This window comes from Trichechus manatus, unplaced genomic scaffold, assembly GCF_000243295.1.
Source record: "Trichechus manatus latirostris isolate Lorelei unplaced genomic scaffold, TriManLat1.0 scaffold00285, whole genome shotgun sequence".
Lineage (NCBI taxonomy): Eukaryota > Metazoa > Chordata > Mammalia > Sirenia > Trichechidae > Trichechus > Trichechus manatus.
The window spans coordinates 661,934-677,035 of NW_004444221.1; the positions used below are offsets into that span (position 1 = coordinate 661,934).

At 35.9% G+C, this 15,102-nt stretch overlaps 1 protein-coding gene across 1 annotated transcript in view; it reads right to left on the reverse strand.

Moving 5' to 3' along the window:
* Window positions 1-5,559: 5,559 nt before the first annotated feature.
* LOC101360122 (sucrase-isomaltase, intestinal-like) overlaps window positions 5,560-15,102 on the reverse strand; it is a 78,988-nt gene continuing 69,445 nt past the window's right edge. Inside the window, exons 10-14 of the mRNA XM_004390129.1 lie at window positions 12,965-13,082; window positions 9,717-9,885; window positions 7,474-7,590; window positions 6,486-6,634; window positions 5,560-5,686 (exon numbers count right to left, since the gene is read on the reverse strand). Of these exons, the coding sequence (XP_004390186.1) occupies window positions 5,560-5,686; window positions 6,486-6,634; window positions 7,474-7,590; window positions 9,717-9,885; window positions 12,965-13,082 (680 nt within the window). The remainder of the gene's footprint in view (window positions 5,687-6,485; window positions 6,635-7,473; window positions 7,591-9,716; window positions 9,886-12,964; window positions 13,083-15,102) is intronic.

A 15,102-nucleotide genomic window follows, 5' to 3' on the forward strand; every position in this document is an offset into this window, starting at 1 on the left:
GAAATCTTCTCAGAGTAGGTAATATTAGCTGTTAACTAAGATTTGAAAGATGCAAATAAATCAGCCATGCAAGATACGAAGAAGGACATCAAAGGAATAAAATTGTGTAAGATCTTGATTTGCTATAAGTACTGAAAGATGTCCAGTGTGGCTGAAGTTGAGTGAACAGGAGATGGCCCAGCCTGGGCTGAGGTTGGGTAGGCAAACTGGGGCCATGGAGAGCCTTGTAGGCTATGGCAGGTGCAATGGAAAATCATTGAGAGCTTGATTTGACTTCCTGTAAACGCATTGCCATTGAGTTGATTCTGTGACCCTAAAGGACAGAACACAACTGCCCTGGAGAGTTTTCAAGGCTTTACGGAAGCAGACTGCCACCTCTTTCTCCCGCAGAGCAGCTGGTGGGTTCAAACCGCTGACCTTTCAGTTAGCAGCACAGTGCTGATAACCACTACACCACCAGGGCTCCTCTGATCTGACTTACGCTTTTAAAATATCACTGTGAATGTGAGGAAAGTGGAAGAAGCTGGGGTGAGTGGCGGGTGGGATGCTGTCAGACCAGGTGGAGTCCTATAGGTAAGAGATGGCCTAGGCTTAAACCAGAGTAATAAAAATAAAGATATAGTGAACTGGGGAGATTCCAGTATTTTTCAGAGGGAAAAATTACCATAGCTGATAATTGATTGAAATAACTCCTGGGATCATGGCTTCAGCTCTGGATGGGGAGGGAATTGTGATTGTGACAGCTCATGTGCAGGCTTCTGACATGAATGTCAAAGTTCTATTTCTCAACCTGTGTTGAGGTGTTCACTGAATAATAATTCATTTGGTTTTCCATATTTGTGTTTATTTATTGTTTTAATTAATATTTTTAAAAGTCAATATAACAATTTTTAGTACCAGGAGAAAAATACTTTCAGAAAATGAATTAGACTAGACAAAGGATTTTCTAGAATAAGATCATACCTGAAGAAGATATTGGAAAGAGAAGAGATTTCATTTCGTAAATAGGGATACCAACATGTAATTTGGCAGGATTTTGTAAAGATTAAAGTGTCCTGTGCAAAGGTGCTCTATAAACTTGTAAACACTATACATTAGTTATTAGTATTAAAGTTTTAGATTGAAGTATTAAATTGATATTTCCATACCTAAACATTTAGGCAAAAGGATGTTCTAAACAATTTTCTTCTGAAAGAATTTATTCCCTTAGGACATATAATCTTTCTTTGATGGTACAAACTCAGGTAAAATACCAATAACTCTTCCTTCATTCCATCCACCTTTATCTTTTTTTTAAATATTAGGAAGACCTGGTGAGGTCAAAAACAACCCAGAAATATAGAAAATAGTTGCTTTGAAGAATTCTATAAAGACTCAATCTCAGCTCTGTGTGTGACTGTGATAAGTTCAAAGTTAGAGAAATTTGAGATAATAAGCAGGTAGCCTTGAAAGCAATTCTTCTGCCTCTGGGAATCCTAATATTTGGGCCCAAAATTTTGCACAGATATCTTGACAAATCATCATCATGATATCCATCCTGCCCATCCTCCTGCATATGTGACATCCCCACTTCTCCCAGATGGCATTAATGTTGTCTCCTCCCATTGTCATTAAAATACGGGTAAGACAGGTACCTGAAGGAAAAGGAAAAAGAAAATACAGATTTGAATCAGGATTTTGGGTTTTGTTTAGAAAAGTCTATATGAAGCAACTGATGTCCTCAGAATAGACTTCCTTGCTGTTACACTGGTATAGGTGAAAAGCGGGCTTCTATCTCTATTCTTTTTCATGCAGCACATACTTTTGTGGTCAATATTTTAATTTCTGAAAATTATCTTGAGGCTAACTTCAGAATTATTGAGTAGCAAAAACATATATTTATATTTTATTCAGATTTATTCAACATAGAGTATGTCTTATATAAGGCAAAATAAGCATATAAATACATTGTTTTTGGGAGGCAGGACCAAGATGGCAGAGTAGTCAGATGCTTCCTGTTTTCCCTCTTACAACAAAGACCCAAAAAACACAAGTGAATCAATTATATATGACAATCTAGGAGCCCTGAACATCAAAGACAAAGTTGAGAGTCAGACTGAGCAGCAGGGGGAGGGAGAGACAGTTCAGAAGCAGTGAGGATTTGCCAGACCTGACCTGGCTGGCACCCTGCAGGCTGGATCAGCTGGTGCATGCAGGCTGAGGTAAGCAGTAGTGCTCAGGATGTGTTTTCCACATTGGAAGAAACTGAGCAGTGGAGAGTCTGCTCAAACCTCTGGAACAAGGGAGCAGCAGTGCTGAATCGAGGAAAGATAAGTACAAGCATCTAACCTACCGCTCGTGGATAAACGAAACCCTTCCCTTCCTTGGGAGGTACCTCTCTCCCATTTACCTGCCCCCTCCCTGCTCCACTCCGGGTCTGGCCTGGCTTCAGTGATTTCCACATCCCCTGGGCTGGAAGTAGGTAGAACCCTTCACATGCCCCAAGATATTCTCCCAGCTTTGGAGGGGGAACAAATTAACAACAGGAAAAAATAACCTACTAGCTCCCCTAAGCCGGGAACTCAAGGCAGGCACAGCCCATTTGCCTAGGCACAGGCATAAGGGGCCCATGGACTTTGAATACCTTTTACCCCTGCCTAGACCTGTGTCGGCCCATTTCAACAGTGGAGGCCCTCATTAGCACAGTATAACAGGGTATATACCTGAAGCCTATTTTCAACTGCAACAGCTAAGGGGGAATGGCAGATCCGTGACATTTGACATTGCCCTGCCCATTAAGCAGGATTCTTACCTACCCACATCAGGGGCCTGAGGACTGGTGGCTCCACCCATGCCACCTAGCCACCTGCAACAGGGGTCCAAGAATAAGTGGTTCCTCCCAGTCTTTACAGCCAACAGCATTGGGTGCCCAAAGGCTGGCTGCAAAACCCACCCACCTACACACTCTAGGGAACAGGGACATGCCTTCTACTCAGGCAGTCAGGGGCAGTCATCAGCCCCCTGCTTGCTCAGCACATGACCCCCTACTACAGCCAGATACCTGTGCCTACTCCAATCACCCCTGCCCATCTAGGACTATAGGTGAGAGCCTGCACCACACACTCAGTGACTGACAACCTGGACACCTGAGCTGAATCCCCACAAGAAAAGTAAACATACTTGTGGGCTCACATGCCTAGTAACAGCTCTAACCACCTAGTGACAGGATGTGAGAGCTTCAAAGATGCCAATAATCAAAGTAGTTCACATGAGCAGCCTATTTGGGCATATCAGAACAAAACAATACAAGAAGCTACGACACAGTAAGCAAACAATAAATAAATAAATATAATAACTTACTGATGGCTCGGAGACAACGGTCAATATCAAATCACATAGAGGCAGACCATAATGGCTTCAGCAAGCGACCAAAGTAAAGAGCCAAGAAACCTCCCAGAGGAAGAGAATTTCTTGGAATTACTGGAGGTGGAATTCAAAAGATTAATATACAGAGCTCTTTAAGATATCAGGAAGGAGATCAGTCAAAACGCAGACCAATCCAAGAACACACAGACAAAGCAACAGAGCAACTTAAGAAGTTTATATAAAAGCATAATGACAAATTTAACTGGCTGCAAGAATCCACAGAGAGACACGAAACGGAAATCCAAAAGATTAACAATAAAATTTCAGAATTAGACAACTCAATAGAAAGTAAGAGGAGCAGAATTGGGGCAATGGAAGGCAGAATTAGTGAGACTGAAGATAAAGCACTTGACACCAACTTATTTGAGGAAAAATCAGAAAAACGAATTTTAAAAAATGAATAAACCCTAAGAATTATGTGGGATTCTATCAAGAGGAATAATCTATGAGTGACTGGAGTACAAGAACATGGGGGATAACAGAAAATACAGAGAGAATTGTTGAAGACTTGTTGGCAGAAAACTTCTCCGATATCATAAAAGATGAGAAGATATCTATCCGAGAAGCTCATCAAACCCCACATAAGGTAGATCCCAAAAGAAAGTCACCAAGACATATTATAATCAAACTTGCCAAAACCAAAGATAAAGAAAGAATTTTAAGAGCAGCTAGGGATAAATGAAAAGTCATCTACAGAGGAGAGTCAATAAGACTAAGCTCGGACTACTCAGCAGAAACCATGCAGGCAAGAAGGCAATGGGATGACATATATAAAGCCTTGAAGGAAAAAAATTGCCAGCCAAGAATTATATATCCAGAAAAACTCTCTCTCAAATATGATGGCAAAATTAGGGCATTTCCAGATAAACAGAAGTTTAGGGAATTTGCAAAAACCAAACCAAAATTACAAGAAGTACTAAAGGGAGTCCTCCAGTTAGAAAATCAATAACATCAGATAACAACCCAAAACTAGAACACAGGACAGAGCAACCAGGTATCAACCCAGATAGGGAAGTCATAAAAATAAATCAAAGCTAAAACACTGAAAATAGGGAAACAGAGATGTCAATATATAAAAGAGGACAACATTAAAACAAAAAAGAGTGATTATGTAATGTAGTCATAGAACTTCCATATGGAGAGGAAGTCAAGGCAAGATAAAGAAATAAAAGATTGGTTTAAACAGAAAAATAGGGGTCAATGTTAAGGTAACCACAAAGGAAACTAACAATCCTACACATCAAAATAAAAAACAAGAAAAACATAGACTCAGCAAATACAAGATCAACAGCAATGAAAAAGCTGAAAAGAAAACACATAAAGAAAAACAACTCAGGACAGAAAATTAAGTGGAAAAACTGTCAACAACACACAAAAAAGACATCAAAATGACAGCACTAAACTCATACCTATCAACAATTACTGTGAGTGTAAATGGACTAAATGCAGCAATAAAGAGACAGAGACTGGCAGAATGGATTAAAAAAACATGGTCCGTCTATATGCTGCCTGCAAGAGACACAGCTTAGACTCAAAGACACAAACAAAATAAAACTCAAAGGATAGAAAAAATATACTAAGAAAATAACAATAAAAAAAGAGGAGGAGTGACAATATTAATCTCTGACAAAATAGATTTTAAAGCAAAATCCACCACAAAGGATAAGGAATGACATTATACAGTGATTAAAAGGTCAATACACCTGGAGGACATAACCATAATAAATATTTACACACCCAACAACAGGGCTCCAAAATACATAAGACAAACTGTAACAGCATTGAAAAGAGAGATAGACAGCTCCACATTAATAGTAGGAGACTTCAACACACCACTTTCAGTGAAGGAGAGAACATCCAGAAAAAAGCTCGATAAAGACATGCAAGATCTAAATGCCACAATCAACCACCTTGACCTCATAGACATATACTGAACACTCTACCCAACAGCAGCCAAGTATACTTTCTTTTCCAAAGCACATGGAACATTCTCCAGAATAGACCACATATTAGGCCACAAAGCAAGCCTTAACAGAATCCAAAACATCAAAATAATACATTGTTTTCAAATATAAGAAGGAAAATGGTGTGAGAAAATAGATGAATCTGATAAGCCTAGAGTAGTTGCAGCAAATGGCACCAATATAAATAGTTCTAAGTAATCATATTGCGCTGATATAAAACATTAGTACTTGCCTCTTCAAGAACTGGAGTAATCATTAAAGACGAGCCCCAAAGGAATGCTCTGTCAATTCCATGAGTCTGAGGATCTGATGTAAATCTAGGTTTTTAGAGGGAAAAACCATCAATTTAATAAAAATAGTATCTTTGTATAAATACCTATTACTCAACTACCAATTTCTACGCACTCTGGTTCATGGTGATTAATACCAATAAGAACAAAAAGACAAAAACAGAAAGGTTTAGGGTATAAGCAGTGCTTTAGGAATAAAAATCTAATCATAATTGAAGCAACTGGGATCAGTTGTCTTCCCTGATCAAAGAATAAACGGGCATTAAATCTAAGGTCAAAATAGAGGAATCAAGTTTCTAAATTGCTTTTTATTGTTGTTGCTCTTTTCCTTTTTGCATCCTCAACAGCTTTCAGGGTCTAACACCAATCCCACCTCCTTTACACAGTTGCCCTATTTCCTTTCATATTAACCTCACCTTTCTTTGAATTTTTGCAGCACTTTGTAGCCTATGCCACGCAATCAGGACACAAATACATAATGTTCTATACTGCACTCTACTTGTTTCAAATCTGTTCCATGTTTGCTATCTTCCCAGTTCCCTGCTGGCAGGGACCATGTTTCATCCTTTTTATATATTCCACACTATTTGGATACCTAGATACAGTCTTTATTTTTTGTTAATTGGTAGAAAGTGTTTTCTTAACTAAATTCTTTAATTTTTTTTTGTAAATTATTTCTAATCACATTCAGAAGGAAAAATAAAACCTACTAATTTGCCTATTTCACCATTCCCAAAATATTTCCCTTCATTAGAGAACCCAGGCCTCCAGGATCCATGTTGTATAAAACTTAATAAAACTTGAATAATTATTAATTGCTATTTACTCATGCATCAGTCCTCGGACCACTGTGCTTCCATTGATATGAGAATGGTAGAAGAGGGTGTATAAGTAAGGCAGCAGTGTGTATCTAATCAATAACGCAGAACGGGAAATTGTAGCAAATTTTTCTCCAAACACCCCAGGATCTTGTTCCTATTAAAGAGAAATATTTCAATATACTTATTACTTGAAGCATGGATTTTTAAAGTGTTAACTTTTTCTCTTTTGGTGGGGGTTAGGGAGAAGCAGATAATTTTTGAATATTATGTCTCCATTGGAAAGCCTTTCACAGTCATAGACTATTGCAGCGAGATAATCATTGGCAGTCTTGGCAAGTAGGAACCACAGAGCTGTTTCTCAATTAAATACATCCTATAACATTTACAAATCATAGTATGCAGTGTGCAATCTGCATGCTCAGCTATCAGTGAAGTTTCACATCATTTCTAGATGAAAGATCATTACTATACCTTCTCCTCAAGAAGAGTGAGGCCTGTCATTTGACTGAGGAATAAAAACTGGCACCCTGGTTGACTCTGCCTTCAGACTGAAGAATCTTACACCAGATCACATCTACCTACCATCAAAACAAAAACTTGGAATCTGAAAGCTTACTGAAGTACTAATTAAGGATAATCAAAATATCATCGGTTTGCCTGCTGTTACCTTGTCTTATAAACGGAGAAGTTGTTCACAAGTTAAAGAGATGCAATTTGCCTTTTTTTTTCTTTTTAGAGATTACAAATAATGCATTTTACAAGAATAATTTTTAGAAAACTTGTTTCTCCAACATTTATTTCTTGTCATTCTCTTGAAGTTCTTGATATCATGTAAATTTTAAACAATCAATACATTTTATAAAAGTATATTGAAGAAAAATATGATTTTTGACTGATATTTTTATGACTATATATATAGTTTTCTAACCCCATTTTCAACTGCAGGTTAATACTGAGTATAGCAGTTATAATTTTAAATTGGCTTTTACTTGCCTTGCTCCCGATTGAGTTATGGTTTCTGGAAAAGGGGTAAAATGCCCCAAGTTGCATCCAGCGCAAGCAAAGTTCATAATTTGTATCTTCATTAAACCCACATATATCAGCTCCAACCTGGGGGAAGATTTTCATCTTGATATATTACCTTAATATATCCCTTATTGATTTTGCTATAAAACACACTGAAGTATTTCAGGTCACACTATTTTTGATAAACATGTTTAGGATCACACGTATGTCATTTTTAAGTTGTGGAATCTGAAAGTGTAAGTATGCTCTTTGAGAAGTGCATTGGAATATAGTAGTGACAAGTCCCTCCTGTCCAGTCTTGATTAAAAGAAAACTGTGGGCTACATTGTGGTATAAGCAAGGAGTTTTTTAGGTAATCTAATGTACCTAAAATACCTCTTTTTCCAAGTGTAGTGCTATAAATTGCTTGTTATGTGATAAACTAGAGAAAGACACAGAACATTCACAATGCAGTGAGCTAAATCAAGAGCCTTGGTGACTGACCACTCAGGCTAGAACAAGGGGCCTCAGAATGACTGCAGCTGACTATGCTCTCCTTTCTATCACAAATTGCTCTTAGGGATTAAATTGTATCCCTCCCGACCCTTACAATACTCATTGGAATTTTAACCCCTCTATGGATGTAATCCTGCTTAGAAATAGGTATTTTTTTTAGTCAGGTTAATTACCATATTTTTTTTTTGCGAATAACATACCCACATAAATAGCATGTTCACACATATAACGCATGGCATAGCACACTTACGGAAATAGCAGGGGGTTGCACAGCTGGTGAAAACAAAACAAAAACAAAATGTATAACGCTCGTATTATTTGTGTAAAAATATGACAGATCATACCCAAGTAGGGCAGGTCCCAAATCTAATTACTTTTGAGTAATAAAAAAGAGCATATTAGACACAGAGGCACACACACACATGCACGCACACACAGCTGCCATGTGAGGATTGTCTACAAGCCAAGGAATCAAGGAATGCCCGGGGTTACTGACATGGCAGGAACTGACATAGCTCAGACCCTGATTTGAACTTTTAGCCTCCAGAACCATGAGAAAATAAATCTGTGTTCTTTAAAGCCACCCACTGGTGGTATGTACTACAGCAGCCCTAGGTAACTAAGACAGAAATACTTTGCTTCCTGACATCGAATGAAGGCCTCTCCCAGATCTCAAATTGTTTTTATTCCAGAGCCTCACTTATTCTCTCAAAAATATAATCTCTAACCCCAAAGCCTGGGTTATTTTCAAAGCTTGTTGATCAAAAAGTCATGAAGTAAAGCATGAAGTCATAAAACATGTCAATTTTTATAAAAATGTTAGTTACCCAAACCATGGAAATGGTAATCTGTATTCTACTAAACTATAAGAGCTTTAATAGAGAAAGAGCAGGTCATGCTCCTTTCTCTCTAAAGCTGCTTGCCTTAATATTCTGTCTCTATCATTTTCTGCTTCAGATACAACTTGAACCTATTTCTCCTTTTCAATATTTCCTTAGTAATTCTTCTTTGAATGTAATTATAATTCATCACTTGAACAACAAATCATTGGTATATGGGGAATCTGCTATAATAAAACTATCTAATTGTTAACACAACAGTAAATTCTTAAACAGCAAAATTTTTCCTTTATCGTTAGAGCTCAGATAAGGAGTATTTCTTTCTCTGTGTTTGGTGTATTTTGCTGGTTTAATTTTACTTCCTCCCTTCATAGGAGATGGAGACACCTCTTGCTTCTATTTCTTCTTCCAAATGTCTGCCTTTTTTCCCCATTATATATAAAACTCATAAAAATGGGTTGTAAAGGAGTTATGGATGGGCTTGGAGTAGAGATGAGTGACAGAGGAAATACACTTCTGCAGTTTTACTATAATCAAGTATTTCTGTGACTTGAACAGGAAAAACATTAATTAAGAAAGATGTGGTTTCCTAAGATCTCTAAAAGTTATCTGCTCCTGTAAAGATTACAGCCTAGAAAACTCTATGAGGTAGTTCTACTCTGTCACATTGGATTGCTATGAGTTGAAAATTGACAGGATGGCACCCAACAACAACAATAGAGGTTAAGGGGGTTTCTACAAGGGCTAAATGAAGTACATTATTTACAGTGAACTGAATGCAACTTCAGTGCATTTTATCTTCATATCTGGATGCACACCCAGATAATATTGACACAGATGCTTTAGTGTCATTGATTGTTTAATGTTAAAACTTACATATGGAATTCCAAAGAGATTAAATTCTAGCATGCCAATGATTGACATGTGCATATCTCTCCAGCGTGAGAAGTTATCACCCAGCCAATGGCCACCGTATTTGCCACTCCCGACAAATGTTGAACGGCTCAAAACAAATGCTCGCTTTCCTGTAGCATTCTGAGAAGCACTGGAGAAAACACAAGAAAAACTTTCTTCAGTATTATTCTGAAAAAATCTTACACTTTTCTTTTTTCTGAAAAAAATCATGATTTTAAAGTATATCATAGTCAGTATGAATAATTTTTCCGGATTTCCCAATACTCATGCAATTCAAATATTTTATCAAAGATGTAAATCTGTATGAATATGAAATGGAGAGAATGAAGCCAGTAAAAAAAGAAATTACCATATATAAAATATTATACACATTTTAAGAAAACATTGAAAAGCCAGTGTTAAGTATCCAAACCAAATTTTCTTATACTGAACTCTTCTTACGAGTTATACTATCTTGCAAAGTTTCTCAACTATGGCTGAACATTAGCAACTATGAGAACTTTAACAAATTAACAACACTGCCAAGACTCCATCCCAGATCAATTAAATCAGAACATCTAGGGATGGGACCCGGGCATCAGCATTTAAAAAAATTTCTGTGTGATCCTAATATGCGATCATGGTGGCTTTTATACTAATGTTGGAAATGTCAGTTAATTTTCTTCAAATAATTGATTATGTTTCCCTACTGAAACCTTGCATGTATAGGAAAACGAATAGTTGCAGAGTTTTTCACAGCATTTTTAATATGATTTTCTGCTTTGATTGTTCTTTTATTTGAATTTAACTTGTATGTTTAACCATTGTTACAATCAAACCTAAAAATCAAGAATAAACTGGAATGGGCATTGCTGTCAAACCAATCTAGTTTGATCTCTATTCAGCCCGTCCATGTAAAAGATATGCAACTCTGAGCAAGTTACTTGACTATTGTAAAATGGGGCTAATAATACTGTGCAGGGTTGTTGTGAAGTTTAAATGGAAAAGAAATACGAAAGCACCTCTCACAAGTGCTCAGTGAAGGCTGATGTCATTTCTCTACATTGTAAACTGCTTTCACCCTAGTTAGAGAACTTGAATCTGAGTTTTAGCCATTATTTGCCCAGAACTCTAAGACCAATCATTTTGACTCTCAAGGGTAAAATAATGATGGGAAAAAAATTGAATTGTCAGATTAAATTGAATGACAGCAGCTCTACTAATAAATTCAATAAACACTCTTATTGCCTTGTCAAGGTGAATCTTGCTAATACTTGCACATAAAGCTGCTTTTATGTCTTCTGGGAAGTAATTTTCATTGCCTGAATTTCATTAAGTTTAGAATTTGGAAGCCATGTTCACTTTATCCCCGAGATATTAAAATCTTTAGAAGTATGTCTATTAACACTGAAGAAGAATACATATCAAAATCTTCTCCTTCTTCTAGTTCTTTCTTTTTTCTTCTTCTCCTGTTCCTCCTCCTCTCTCTTCTCCTTCTTCTTTGAAGAGCCTAAACTCCTTTATAAGGAGCCCTTCATAAGGAGACCTGGTGGTGCAATGGTTAAGTGCTCAGCTGCTAACAGAAAGGTTGGTGGTTTGAACCCACCCAGTGGCTTGAGGGAGAAAGACTTGGTGATCTGCTTCCTTAAAGGTTATAGCCTAGAAAATCCTATGGGGCAGTTCTACTCTGTCATATGGGGTCACTATGTGTCAGAATCGACTTGACTCGACAGCACCCAACAACAGCAAACTCCGTTATTAGTTAGATACAATCAGCAGTTTCTTGGGTAGCATAGGTATGAGTGGTAGATCCTCAAATCTAACGGACTGATTCCTTGCCCTTTTAATAGATACTTGGCATGGCTTATTAAAATAAGAAAAATAAACCTCAAATAGTTGTGAGCCAGTTAACTTCTCTCTGTTTTATAGCAGTGATACATGATTCTAGTTTATCTATGTGTCATTTTCAAGTAACTTCCTTTTTACTGGCACAAGTGTAACTTATTGACAGATATATTTAATTAGCCATATTTTCAAAATATATATTCAGAACTTTGTCTATCAAGTTTACTATATAGTTTATTCATTTTGTTTTTAGTCAAATCAAAACCTAAGAATTGTTCAGTGGTAGGTAGAAAAGAGCCTGATTGAATGACCGTTATGTTCTTCTTCAGCTCTGAAATTTCTGTCATGTTCACCAAACAAATTTTATTAAGTTTCCTGAACTCATAGCTCTAGAAAAATGATTCTACTCTGGGACATTAAATAGGAATATATTTGTATATGACCAAAGTAATCAGTTCTACTTTGATCTTTAGATCTCTCAGCCAGGATTTCTGAGCTCACTTTATAAATCAAACAGGCTTATTCTATCAGCTTGTTGAAATACTCAAACTAAACCCAAGTTGGAATGAAAACCTGTTTTAGCCAGACAAGGATGCAGTAAATGGAAACACAGTGTTATTTATATACCTGAGTCTATATACCTAATTCCACTAATGCATGCAAGGAGAATCTCTTGACAGACACACACAGAAAAAGAAATAGTATCTAACACAGCAAACCCTCTCCTAGGGAGCAGCGTCAGAGAGGTAGGTAGTCACTGAGAGGGCACTTCAAGGCTGAGATTGTTAACTCCAGGAGGGAAGAGGCTTAGTCTTTGTATTGCACTTAGCATAATGTCATGCATAAGTCCTGACTTAGGACGCTAATGGTGGAGATTTAACACTTTCATATTTATCAAGGCTTAAAAATGGCTCTATTAAGGGGTGATAGTATAGAGATGTAACTTAATCAAAGTAAGATAAAGCCAATATTAGTGCATATGCCCCCTAAAAACTATAGAGTTTATAAACATTTCCATCCTACATTATAAAATTGACCCAAAATTCTATTCCGCTAACATTTACCTTAAATCAAGATTTTAGCTTTAGTTGTCTTAGATAAGGTTTTATGCCTCTACTAAGGTCATTCTACACTGCTTTTGTGAAATTGCAACTTGTTAAAAATGCTTATAAAATCAATGGCATTTATAAAAGGTAACAAATTACCAATAAAAAAAACTTTAGATGAGGAAGATTATTTACTAGTATTTGAAAAAATTAAGAAATAATACATAAAAATATAACATCTACTTTAAAAAGATTTTTTCCAATTTCTTAAATGATATTTTAATAATAATTTATAGATATTGAAACAAAATATTTCAAGAACATTGGCAAAGTACTCACTAAAAAGTAGATTTTGCTTCTGACCAGCCAAACAGAGAATGTGTATCATAATGATCTCCCAGAAAAGTCTTGGAATCAGGGCATAATGTTTTCTCAGCCAAATTTCCATCAGTGATATCTAAGGATGAAATAAAAATAAATATGCATGACATAATTTAAATATCTTTATCATATTTTATTTTTCTGTTTACATGTTGGCCACCCTCACTAGTCTATGAGCTTCTTGAGGACGTGGAATGTTTTATAATTAGTGAGAACAGTGTTACGCTGACATGACAAAAAAATTTTTTAATTGTATTTTGAATTTGTGAGGTATAGTAAGCTATTTGTATCAGGACCAAATTGGGGTTGTCTTAGAAATATAAAGTTAATTTAAGATTCAAAAATCAATCAATATAATTCACATATTAAAAAAGAAGAAGCATATAGTGATCTCAATAGAAGTACAAAAAGTGATAAACTTCCTTAACTTCACTAAGGTTATCTATAAAAATATCGATGGCCAATTTCATATGTAATTGTGAAATAGTAAAAGCATTTCACTGAGACTGGGGACAAGAAGTGTGCCTGCTGTTACCATTTCTGTTCAGTCCTGTACCAGAGTTCTCATCCAGTGCAATAAGACAAGAAAAGGAAATGAAAGGCGAAAGAATTAGAATGGGAGAACCAATGCTATGACTATTCACGTGTGATATGTTTATCTACATACAAAATCCTAAAGAATAAATAGATAAATTATGAGAATTAATATGACAGTATAGCAAGATTGCTGGATACAAAATCAATATACAAAACTCAAGCAATTGCATTCTATAAATCAACAACAAACATTTAGAAAGTGAAATGATTAAAAAGATGGCATTTAAATATATTAAAAAACAAGATTAGCCAAATATGTGTAAAACATTATAGACTTCATAAAATTTTATTAAAAGTAAAGGCACAAATAAATGGAAAGATATGCTGTATCCATTAAAAACTCTGTAGTATTAAGATGTCAATTATTTTCCAAACTGATCTATAGATTTAATGCCAACAATAGCCAATACACTCTTAAAGAAGGTCAAAGAGGGAAGATATACTTCACCAATTTCAAGGCTTATTACAAATCAATAGAAATTAAGACAGTGTCAAACTGATACAATGAAAGAAAAAATAAACTAGTGGAACAGAAAAAGCAATCTAGAAGCAACATATAATATATATGAATATTTATCATAAGAAAAATTAAGTATTGCAGCTTTCATTGGTTATGGGACAATTCTTTGTCATCATAGAAAAAAAAAAATGAAGTTAGATTGTTACCTCACACTGCCCCAAAATCAACTCCCAGTAGATTAAAGACTTAAATGTGGAAAAGCAAAGCTATAAAATATTTTTAAAACAATATGTATTTATCACCTCAGGTTAGGGAAATATTTCTTAAGTTACAATTTGATAAAGAATAGGACTGATAAATTTGACAATATTTAAATTAGGAACTTTTATGTTCAACAAAAGATGTTAAAAAGATAATAAAAAGATAAGTCACAAATCGGAATCCACTCAACAGCAACAGGTTTTTTGGTATAACTTAATAACTGAAAAATCAGTAAGAAAAAGCAAACATCCCAAGAGAAAAATGGGAAAAACTCTTGAACAGGTCAATGAAACCTGAAAGCCCAATGAAGATAACAAAATCTTTAATCTCACTCATAATCAAATTATGAATAACTGCGAAGAATGGGAATTCCATAACATTTAATTGTGCTCATGAGGAACCTGTACAGATCAAGAGGCAGTTGTTCTAACAGAACAAAGGGATATGGCATGGTTCAAAGTCAGGAAAGGTGTGCATCAGGGTTATATTGTTTCACCATACTTGTTCAATCTGTATGCTGAGCAATAATCCGAGAAGCTGGACTATATGAAGATGAATGGGGCATCAGGGTTGGAGGAAGACTCATTAACAATCCGCGTTATGCAGATGACACAACCTTGCTTGCTAAAAATGAAGAGGACTTGAAGCACTTACTGATGAAGATCAAAGACCACACTTCAGTATGGATTATACCTCAACATAAAGAAAACAAAAATCCTCACAACTGGACCAATAAGCAACATCATGATAAACGGAGAAAAGATTAAAGTTGTCAAGG